This window comes from Sapajus apella, unplaced genomic scaffold (genome assembly GCF_009761245.1).
Source record: "Sapajus apella isolate SASKATOON/1434 unplaced genomic scaffold, GSC_monkey_1.0 scaffold106, whole genome shotgun sequence".
In the NCBI taxonomy this organism is placed as follows: domain Eukaryota; kingdom Metazoa; phylum Chordata; class Mammalia; order Primates; family Cebidae; genus Sapajus; species Sapajus apella.
In genome coordinates this window covers 3,107,398-3,119,779 of record NW_022437046.1, presented here as the reverse complement: position 1 = coordinate 3,119,779, position 12,382 = coordinate 3,107,398, and the positions used below count along the sequence as shown (strand labels likewise).

The following is a 12,382-nucleotide window of genomic DNA, read 5'->3' as shown; positions in this document are numbered from 1 at the left end:
AGGCCGAGGCGGGTGGATCACGAGGTCAAGAGATCGAGACTATCCTGGTCAACATGGTGAAACCCCGTCTCTAATAAAACTACAAAAAATTAGCTGGGCATGGTGGCGCATGCCTGTAGTCCCAGCTACTCAAGAGGCTGAGGCAGGAGAATTGCTTGAACCCAGGAGGCGGAGGTTGCGGTGAGCCGAGATCGCGCCATTGCACTCCAGCCTGGGTAACAAGAGCGAAACTCCGTCTCAAAAAAAAAAAAAAAAAAAAAAAAAAGATATAAAGACAGAGGGACATATTTCAAGATGAATGAAATCAACAATAAACTAAGACAAGGTAATAATCTACCATGGATGTCTCTTATAAGTCAAATCCTGATTTGGTCAGTGCTAAGAAAACTTACCTTCTACAACATCAATCATGCACAGACCCAAAAGGCTTGGCACCAGGTTGGATGATGCTGTGTGGACTGCAATGGCACCACCCATGCTGTGTCCAATCAGCATAATTGGAGGAGGAAGGTCCCCATACATGGCTTCAACCACATTGCCAACGTCTCTGCAAAGAGAAGAAAAAGAGCTAAGAATGCTTTCTGACAACACTGTAAAAATGGTTTTCTTTCCCAGTTCCTTCCTTTGGTCTGTAACAGTGCTGGGAAACTGTAAAAGTCTATTGGGCCATCTTACAAACATACCTCTGTAAACCTTCTAACATGCCCACAATATCAATATGTGTAGCCACATACCTATTTCTCCGGATAAATGGTAGGTAAAGGACTAAGAACCCAAATTACTGAATTTTCTTTTATATGACACTTTCACTGTTCCACACATGTAGTACAATTACATAAACATATACCTTTATTTTGAACCTAAGACTGAAACTCTGGAAATAGCATTTAACTTCTCTGTTTCAATTTTCCCATCTACAAAACAGGAAAAAAAATTTATTAAGCATTATAATGTACTAAACCTTGGAATCACAAGATGAGCCCTAGCCTCAGTTTATTTTTCACTATGTGATCTTGCATTAGTTACTTAATCTCTCAGAAACTGAGTTTCACCATCTATGAAAAAAAGAGAAAAATATCACTCACTGCTCTGGATTGCTTTGAGGATTAACTGAGAAGTGAACAAGAAATACTTCAAAAGAGTAAAATGTTATACAAATGTTAATTATTATTTACAATTTCTCATGGATAGTTGTTTGAAGGATGAACATAAATGTAAGTACAGTGCTCTGAGAAACTAGAAAGGTGTTCAGAGCTCATTTTATTGGCTTCGGTTCTAGTCTTCAATTATGAGTGGATCTACTTAACAATGTCCAATTTTAAAGCTTTGAAAATGAAAACTGAAGTATGAAGTTTGGTTTTTAATTGCATGTAGCCCTTCCTTGCTATAGCAATACTTGGATAAGAACAGTAAGGTGTGTTTCTGGAGACCCAATGACTGTACTGCCTTATTATTATTGTTTTTTAGGCTAGTATCTACTGTCTTCTTTTGGGAGTGGCTGAGTCAACTTCAAAAGAAAGTTTTGCCTTGCTGAGTGTCATTACATACCTTAAGCACTCACACAGTGTTAACCAAATATAGCAGGTGTCAATGTAGGAACACAGATGTTCATATATAGTCTCTACAGTATTCATAATGGCAAAGGCAAATGTTATTACTTCTGTAAGAATTGATTTTTAAAATGTCATACAACAATTACAGGAGTGAATAGGGTAGCCTCGGCAATTGTAGACAATCTAAATGGGAGATAAGGAGGCCATCAAACTTTGTAAGTGAAAACAAATAGTTTAATATTCCTTCGGACTTAAATTTAAGATTAAGACAGAAAGTGAAGCAATTCTGGCAATCATCCAAAGTGATAACAAATAGTTAAGATGAAAAGTCCAAGCTTCTTTGACACCAATGCTGCTTCTATACTAACACAAAATTCTCTCTGCAAGACAAAATGATATGAAGGAAAGAAAAGAGAACTAATACTTACGCAGTGCTGCTTTTTCAATTGTGCTATAAACTTTCTTAAAACATCACCTAATGTAATCCTTCAGCAGCCCTGTCTAGAAGGGTCTGTATTAATCAATTAATCTCACTCAGTCTATAACAATATTGTTCCATTTCTACCAAATAAAAAGAGCTATAGATTCTTGTTACCTCACTGAAACATATTTTCAATGTTTCAATGGGTTAACCCATTTATGCCTAGTGTTCCACTACTGGGACACCAAGCATGTGAGAGTTACTTATATCCTACTGTTCAAGATCATCACCAAGGTCTGATTGCAAAAATTCAAAAAATTACACCACAGGCATAAATGGTAAAGCCATCTCCCCTTGGCATAGGGTACTGTGAAGTAGAGTAATTCCATGAAGTCAAAACCATGATGCCTTTGCTCAGAGACTACTGGAAAATATCAGGAACAAAGATTAGATAATAAGTGGTCTTTGGAGTAAGTAACACAGAGGAAATTATTATACATACAGTTTCTAAAAAAATAAAAAACAAGTAGTATTCCAGAGCTAATTCTGCATATTAAAATGACAGACCAGAAAAACATATATGCTCAATTAAGTAATCTAAAACAACACTGGATATAATTTGGGGAGCAAACTTTTTTTTTTAAGAAAAGACTAAAGTTTAAAACCTGTTTATATTAAATATCAACATGAAATTTTCAGAATAAGTCTTCAACAATTCCAAGAAACTTTTAGTTGGTAACAGATAAATAATGAGTAAAACAAAAGGATGCTATGGACAATTGTCTAAGTCCAAGTCTCCTTAAAATACACATTAACTGAATTGAAGGGGTTCTGCAGTATCTGCTTCATGCACAAAGGTAGAGAGGTCTGAAACACACCAACTGAACATCCTGTCTAAGCTTAGGAAAGGCATATTTACCCAGGGAGAAGGTAGTTATGATCAATCACTTGATCATCTAAGAGAAATGTATTGTTATTAAAGTCAAGCAGAGCATTCAGTCAACAAGTACCTTACTTGAGGTAAGTCCTGAAAATCCAGAGAAATACAATAAAGATGAAGTAGCAAGGGTTACCCACAAATCTAGGCTATAACTGGATGTATCACAATTTTGGTGGATTTTTTTAAGGGGATTCTGTCATATTTTAATACTAGGTTAATTTTCTAAGAAGCATTACTGTGTATCACAGAAACTGGAATATCAGAATGACCCAAGCTCAAATTTTGGCTTTTTCACATACTTTCTTATGTGGTATTTAGGTTCTGCAGTTGATATAATTATGCCCATTTTGAGATTTTTTTTTTTCACAGAGTAACTGAATTCATAAATCACACAAATATTTTACTGCTTAGATAATTTCAGCAAGAATCTAATTTGTCCACCTTTTTGATTCTTGGTCATCCTCATCTACTGTGGATGATTTTTATCATTAAAAAAAATTGTTTTGTGCCAGTTATCAACTTACTGCCTCAGCTCCAATTCATCCTTCATTGTCTGCTCTATAAAAATAGATCTGAGGCCTTTAAGTATTTTTCCCTTGCCAGTAGGCAGGATGTTAAGCTATGTTAATGGAGGGTGCTAGAGAAACACAACTTCCCCAGTACCCAACTCCTGCCAATTCCTGTATAATTCCTTCAGCACAAGTGGCTTCTCTAGTACTCTAGCCCTTCCTCACCCAGTGTTTTGTAGCCCAGTGCCTCTGATGAGATACCTCCCCATGAACAGCTTTCCCTATACCCTAGAGGGCAGAATTCTGTCACGTTCCAAAGGGCAGATTTTCAGCAATTTCTAACCTTCGATAAGCCATAGTCACACATTCTCCAATAAGGTCTAGATTTCAATCCTGCCTGCACTACCTCAGCCCAAAGGAGTAGTGGCTCTTCCTTATATCTGCTATTCCTATATTAGTAAGAGTTTTCTCTACTTCTTTTTTTTTTTTTAATTTTACTTTAGGTTCTGGGATACATGTGCAGGTCATGCAGGGTTGTTGCATAGATGCATACATAACCAGGTGGTTTGCTGCCTCTATTCTCCCTTCATCTATATCCGGCATTTCTCCCCATGTTACCCCTCCTCATCCTCCCACCTCCCTGCTGTCCCTCCCCCACCCCCCCCCCCCCACTGCCACTACCCCTAGTGTGTGATGCTCCTCTCTGAGTCCACGTGTTCTCATTGTTCAGCACCCGCCTATGAGTGAGAACATGTGGTGTTTGGTTTTCTGTTCTTGCGTCAGTTTGCTGAGAATGATGGTTTCCAGATTCATCCATGTCCCTACAAAGGACACAAACTCATCGTTTTTTATGGCTACATAGTATTCCATGATGTGTATGTGCTACATTTTGTTCTTACTACCAATCTCTCATTACAATCACCTTTTAAAGTGAATAATTCTTTATATTCAACTTTACTTATTCAAATTACTATGTGGCTTCTCTCTCCTGATAAGCCCCAGACTGAAACATTATTATTTAGTCAGTTTCCTTAAGGTTCTCAATTAATTCTTCAATTTCCTGTAGAATGTCAACCAAGCCATCATCATCAATATGTCTGACTGCCTGGACACTCAGATGATGTATTTCACTTTTTTGTTAAAAGTCAAAAAACCCTTTACTTCCTTAAAAATCATTCACAGATCTTCCTACAGGTATCACTAACAGGCTTGACTATTTAAGGATGTATTGCTCTCATATTAACAAAGGCAGTAGGAATAATTGGAGGAACAGACTCTTCTCTCTCTTTTCATAGTTTTTAAGGCATATGTTCATTGAGTGGAATGGTATTCATATTATACATATTATTTCTTTCTCTCTCTCTCTGCCAAGCACTATAGTTGAATGATCATATATTCAGTCTACTGACTGTGTGACTTCATACAGTTATTCAGCCTATATGAGCCAGTTTCCTCATCTGTAAAAGGGTATATCTGTATTACAGAGTTAATAATGAGGATTTAGTTTTAATAAATGATTAAACAAAATAAGTTAATGCTTTATGCTTAATGCTTAGTTTATACTTTAATGCAAGTTGGCAGATAAAAAGTACACAAATAACACCTATTATAGTAATAAAACTAATTATCTCCAGGTAGATAGTGAAGAAATAATAATATTAAAATTATTGCCACAACAGTTTGGGCTCTGAAGGAAAAAGTTTATTCTTATGGTTAGAAAATCCTATTTACACTATAGGTCAGTGGTTCCCAAACAAGAGTCACTGAACTGGCTCCATCAGATTCCTATATAGAGCTTCATCAAAATATAAATGTTCAGACCCCACTGCTAGAAGTAGGTCTGGAGTAGGGCAAAGTCATTTCTATGTCTAGTAACTTCTCAAATGATTCTGATGAGTGAGCAGTTTTGAGAGCCACTATATATGCTACATTCATTTTTTACTTTAGGCCCAGGGTATAACTACCATTTTTTAATATCATGTTCTGATCTTTCTATGACATAGGACAAAGAATGTGTGCAGAATACCTTAAGAAGATACTCACAAGGCCTCTTGCATACAACTACTTTTCCAAGTATGAGTCCACGATACAGATCCAGGTTCAATGCAATTCCATCAACAGAAGAAAACTCTCAAAAGCCTTCACAAACTAACTGTGCCTTGAAGAATTTTCAAGTGCTTTATGTGATGACCATTGCATTGGACATAAAAAGAAAGATGCAGGTTTCTTTCAAGATTAAATAGTAAGGAGAAACCAAAAGCAGAGGAAAGAGAACAGAAGTAAAATTTTCCCTGCGGTAATTATTCCCCAACAATCTCACCAGGAAAGTGATAAAGTTATAGTACTATTTATAATAGCGACGGGGGCCAGGCAATGTATAAGAAATGTTTGGTTACTTACTTTGCCATAGTTTCTGCAGACAGATCTTCAGGATTCTTGACTTTGGTTTCACCTAAGATGAAAATATTTTAAAGATAAAATTCCCCAAGACAGGAATTATAAAATATAAAAGCAAGAGTACTCTCTTTTAAAAATGTCGTCTTTGGACAATGGAATAGGGACTTTATAATTTTACACAATGGGTTTAGCAAGGATTTTCTACAGACAAATATTTATAGTTATCCTAAGGAGGATAATTATAGTAGCCTAGCAAAGATTTATCCACACTCCTTATACATCAGCATAAGAATCTGGTTACTTTCAATGATATTTTCTTAGCTTAAAACATCTACAATATAAAAAAGGGTGGCTGTGGTGGCTCACGCCTGTAATCCCAGCACTTTGGGAGGCTGAAGCAGGTGGATCAAGAGGTCAGGAGTTGGAGAACAGCTTGGCCAACATGGTGAAACCCTGTCTGTACTAAAAATACAAAAATTATCTGTGCATAGTGGTGGGTGCCTGTAATCCCAGCTACTTGGGAAGCTGAGGCAGGCGAATCGTATGAACCTGGGAGGTGGAGGCTGCAGTGAGCTGAGACCACGCCACTGCACTCCAGCCTGGGCAACAGAGTAAGAATCCATCTCAAAAAAACAAAACAAAACACAAAACATGTAACATACAAAAATGAATACTATATATAAAACTTTAATATATGTATACACACATACATTTATAAAGACTAGAACCTAGGACTTCCTTCAAAATGCCCAAATGGAGCTGGGCGCAGTGGCTCACACCTATAATGTCAGCACTCTGGGAGGATGAGGCAGATGATCACTTGAGGTCAAGAGTTTGATACCAGCCTGGTCAACATGGCGAAACCCTGTTTCTATTAAAAATACAAAAATCAGCCAGGCATGGTGGATGGTGGCATACACCTGTAATCCCAGCTACTCAGGAGACTGAGGCAGAAGAATTGCTTAAACTCAGGAGGCAGAGGTTGCAGTGAGCTAAGATTGTGCGACTGCACTCCAGCATAGGCGACAGAGTGAAACTCCACCTCCAAAAAAAAAAAAGGCCCAAATGGAATAGACTAGGTTATTTTGCCATGTTGAAATTTCTAATAATTACGACTATTCAAAGGGGTTTGATGGCTATAATTCAATTAATGATTAATTAAGAACTTTACTTACCATGACTTCGCAGATCCAAAGCCACAATCCTACACTGAACTCTACTAATAATAGCTGCCTAGAAGAAAAAGGAAAAGTAGTTAAGAAACATCTAGGATAACAAATTTTGCCCAATTACCAATGATAACTTTGTAAAATGAATTGCCATCAGAATTCAAAGGTCCCCAAAAAATCTAAAGACTTTCTAGTCTTAAGCAAAATGAAAGAATGATTTTCTACTAGTTTTGGCATATATTGTGGTTCTGTCCCAACTTCAAAATATGGCTTTCTTTACCTAAATCCTTCTTTCAATCTTAAGTCTTTCTATCCTTTCTTCAAACACACAGTTAGAGCCTTTAGACAATGACCCTCTGAGCTCTGGTTTTCATCTATATTCCTTAGATACCTTTTCCTTATGCTAGAGAGAGAATCCCTTAGATAAGGACAGTGAGTCAGTTTATATCTTGGCTCAGGACATCACACAAACACACATTCAAATCATGAAATAACACTGAAAGTAGCAGAAGTCATGGAATCTACCAAATATTCACTTAAGACAGACACTGCAGAACATACAAGCTTGTGTACCTGTTAAATAAAAATGTATTTAAAAAGAAATCATAATATACGGGGGAGGTACAATTTTAGAAGCTGAAAGAAATATGAAATAATTGGGGATCTTCTTCCTCAACTAAACTACATTCTTTGATAATATATCACAAATAGGGTTAGCAAATGTCACCAAATTTCTTTTAACTTTTAGGAATAAAATAAAAGAACTGTCTAGTCTAACTCTCACATTTTATGAATGAGAAAACTGAGGCCAAGATAAAAAATTATTTGCCCAGGGTCACATAACAAATTAGGAGTAAAAACAGAACTAGACCCAAGGTAAGTTACCAATATAAAAGTCAATGTAAATCACAAAACAAGTCAGATTCTTAAGTCATATTTTTAAAGTCACCTAGAAAATCAAGACTGTGTCTACTTCTGTTACTCTAATAAATACCTTTAAAGGCAACAATGGAATGAAATTCTACTATACCTTGCAGTTTGTTCCTGAAAGCTATTTGCTAATTTACAGGAGTTACTTAGTGACAGTAAAGCCTTCAATGTCAAAAACAAATCCATATGTTAGAAATAAATTAGTGGCAAAGATAGTACTAATTTGCTTGATTGTTCTAGATAAAAGAATAGAACCAGGTTTACAAAACAGAAACAAAATGTACATTTGAAATTCCAATCTTTAACTTGAAAGCAATGATTTACAATCATAGGTACCTGTCAGAAGATCGCTACAAATATTAAAAACAAAATCTTCATTTATTTAACAAGTATTTCTAATAAAAATCTGGCACCAATGGAGTGTAATGGGGTTCCAGGAGGGAGAAATATTGGCAACATTCCTGCTCTCATAGTATCTACATTCTACTATGATGGAGGAAGACTAGAAAAAAATAAATGAACAAATTCATAGACTAACATGGGCTTTAAAGATAATAAAAAGTGTCAGAGCACATCTATGGTAGCTATTCCAGATCTTATCACAAATAGTACAATTTTGCTACTTCTGAAATGGATGAAGGGAAAGCAGCTATTAAGAACTAGACTTCTCCAGCCATTTTCTCACTAGAATATTATGGTGTTAGCAATAATTGCAACAATAGCAGTAGCAGCTAACATCTACTAAATCTTACCATGCGCCAGTCAGCAATCTAAGCGCTTCAAATGGATTACCTAACTTTCTCCTTACAACTCTTTACTACTTAGACATAATTTTCAGCATTTTACAGATGAGGGCATTTTACAGAGAGATTAAGTAACTCGCCCAAGGCTAAATAGCTAATAAGTGACAGAGCCAATTTTCAAATCCAAGTTGCATGGCTCCCGGTGGTTTTCAACCCTGGCTGCATAACAGAATCACCTAAATAATACTGCCCAGGTGCTAACCCACCAGAAATTCCGATTCAGGTGAACTGGGTTAAGAGCCAAAGTTATTTATGTATTTCAGACTTCCCCAGGTGATTCTAATGTATAGCCAAAACTAAGGCCCACTATCCTAACCCTAGACTAGAGAACAAGAGACAAGATTGGAAGTAAGAAAGATCTGGGTAGTAACAACATGATTCTGTATCACTTTGTAATCTCACCAGACTATCTAAGATAATCTCATATTATCTTCTTAAAAAGTCAGCTGGGAAAATATTAGCACAGTTTTGTTGGCTGACAAAACAAGTTCTTAGAGGTTTATCAAGTATTGGGGAAAGCGTGGAGAAACAGGTATCCCCACAAACACATGATATCCTCAAACTTAATTTTGGCCAGTTTGATAAGTGAATAGTGCTACTGTTTTTTAAAATTTTTTGTGGGTACATAGTAAGGGTACATATTTGTGGGGTACATTAGATATTTTGATACAGACAAACAACATATAACTATCATATGGGGCAAATGGGTAATCATCACCTCATGAGGTATTCATCACTTTCAGCATTTATCCTTTTTGTGCAAAATAATCTAATCACACCTGTTTAGCTATTTAAAAATACACAGTAAACTACTGTTTACTCTAGTCACCCTGTTGTGCCATCAAATACAAGATCTTACCCATTCTATCTAAATATTTTTGTACTCATTAACCATCCCCACTTGTCCCCACCCTTCCACCTCCCTCCCCCTATCCACTACTCTTCCCACCCTCTGGTAACCATCTTTCTACTCTCCATCTCTATGAGTTCAATTGTTTTAATTTTTAGCTCCCACAAATAAGTGAGAACATGTGAAGTTTTTCTGTGCCTGGTTTATTTCACTTATCATAATGACCTCCAGTTCCATCCATTTTGTTGCAAATGACAGGGATCTCATTCTTCCTTATGGCCAAATAGTACTCCTTTGTGTATATGTACCACATTTTCCTTATCCATTCATCTACTGATGGACACTTTGGTTGCTTCCAAGTCTTGGGTATTATGAACAGTACTGTAATAAACATGGAGTGTAGTATCTCTTCGATGTGCTGATTTCCCTTCCTTTGGTTATATACGTAGTAGAGGGGTTGCTGGATTTTACGGAAGTCACTTCCTTCTTGCTCTTTTTCAAAATTATCTTGGTTATTCCTAGGCATTTATTATTCTGTGTGAATTTCGATTTGTTAATTAAGTCTCACAAAAAATCCCACTGGGATCTTTACCAGCTTAGCTAGATTCATACAAGAACCTAACTAATTTCCCTATTCAGATTTTCCTTTAAATCCATCTGCGACATTTTATTGTTTTCTTCACAAATGTCTTATACATTTAAAAAATAAGGTCTATTTCCAAGTATTTTATATTTTGTTGCTTTTATTAATAGGATCATTTTTCCTAATAGATTTTTAAAACATCAACTTTGTAAACTATTATTTGTCAGTTGATTTTCTTTGATTTTCTAGGGAGGGAAAATTTGATTTTCTAGGAAGTAACTGTCCTAGCCACTTTTTTTTCCAAATCTTTAAAACTCATTTGTCTTTTTCGTCTTGTTTGCTAGAAGCTCCAATATAAAACTGAAAATTGCACCCTTATTGTCCTAGTCCATTTATGTTGCTATAAATAAATACCTGAGCCTGGGTAATTTATAAGGAAAAGAAGTTTATTTGGGTCACAGTTCTACAAGCTGTACAAGAAGTACAGCACCAACATCTGCTCTGCTGAGTGCATCAGGCTGCTTCCACTCATGGTGGAAGGCTAAGGGGAACTGACATATGCAGAGGTCATGTGTTGAAAGTGAAAGCAGAAAGAGGGGAAGCAGATGTCAGACCTTTTTAAACAACTTTACAAGAAGTAGGAGAGTAAGAAGTCATTCATTACATGAGAATGGCATCAAGCCATTCATGAAGGATCCACTTCCATGACCTAAACATTTCCCATTAGACCTCACCTCCAACATTAGGGATCGAATTTAAACTGATATTTAGAAGGGTCAAATATCCAAACTGTAACACTTGTCTTATCCCTGAGTTTAAGAGGAATGTGTCTGTTTTACCACTAAGTATGATATTTATGCAATTTCTACTTTCTATATAAATTTTATAATCTTTAGGAAGTTTTTCATCTATTCCTAGTTGCCAAGAGTTTTCAACATGAATGGATATTATAGTTTATCAAGTCCTTTTTGGGCATCAAGTGAGGTAAGAGGTAAATCATACTAATAAGATTTTCTAATGCTGAGACATTCTTGCATTCCTTGAATAAAACCTACCTGCTCAGAGTGTATTATTATTTTACCACACTATCAATCTGCTATTATTTTCCTTAGGATTATGTGAATGAGCAAGTGAATGAGTATTTATGTATGTATATATAAATGAGATGGGTCTTGCTCTGTCACCCAGGCTAGAGTGCAGTAGCATGATCTTGGCTCACTACAACCTCAAACTCCTGGACTCAACCACTCCTCCCACCTTAGCTTCCCAAGTAGCTGGGACTATAGGTATGTGCCACTGTGCCCCGCTTCTGAATCTATTTTATAAGTGAAACAGGCTTAGTTTTCCTGCATTATCATTGTTTGGTTTTGGTATTAGACTGGTAACACATTCATAAATAAATCAAACAGCTTAAAACAGTATTATCCTAAGTAGTTTTTTACATGATAGAAAATGTAAATGAACTTCCTCTTTTAGAGAAATTAATACTCCATAAGATGTCAAATATTTAGAATTGAGTAATATAAGCATAGCCTTCTAACTAGTCTCCCTGCCTCCACTGTGGTTTCTTGACCAATCAATCATCTATACTAGTATTTTGATTTTTCTAAAGCTCTTCAATAGCTTCCTATTGCCTAAAACAGCGGTACTCAATTATAATCAGGTAAATGTGTATCAAGATACTTAACTCACCAGAACTTTACAGTGTGAATGTGTGTCAAACAAAACGTGCTTTGATACTCCCTCTCCAATTCTGACACATCTAAAATATGCTTATGTGGATGTCGGTGGGGGAAGTGTTGTGTTTAAAAATAGCACCCATGGCCAGACACAGTAGCTCATGCCTGTAAATCCAGCACTCTGAGAGGCTGAGGCAGGAGGATTGCTTGAAGCCAGGTGTTTAAGACCAGCCTGGGCAATATAGTGAGATTCCCTCTCTATAAAAAACTAAAAATAGGCCGGGTGTGGTGGTTCACGCCTGTAATCCCAGCACTTTGGGAGGCCGCGGTGGGTGGATCACAAGGTCAAGAGATCGAGACCATCCTGGTCAACATGGTGAAACCCCGTCTCTACTAAAAATACAAATATTAGCCGGGCATGGTGGTGCACACCTGTAGTCCCAGCTACTCAGGAGGCTGAGGCTGGAAAATTGTTTGAACCTGGGAGGCGGAGGTTGCAGTGAGCCAAGATCGTGCCACTACACTCCAGCCTGGGCAACAGAGCAAGA

General features: G+C 36.7%; 1 protein-coding gene across 4 annotated transcripts in view; it reads right to left on the bottom strand.

Annotated features, from left to right (window-relative positions):
• Positions 1-12,382, bottom strand: part of PPME1 (protein phosphatase methylesterase 1) — a 74,396-nt gene that overhangs the window by 31,500 nt on the left and 30,514 nt on the right. For all 4 annotated transcript variants that reach the window (XM_032259050.1, XM_032259051.1, XM_032259048.1 and 1 more), the window contains exons 4-6: positions 6,996-7,053; positions 5,824-5,875; positions 393-547 (exon numbers count right to left, since the gene is read on the bottom strand). In XM_032259050.1, the coding sequence (XP_032114941.1) occupies positions 393-547; positions 5,824-5,875; positions 6,996-7,053 (265 nt within the window). The remainder of the gene's footprint in view (positions 1-392; positions 548-5,823; positions 5,876-6,995; positions 7,054-12,382) is intronic.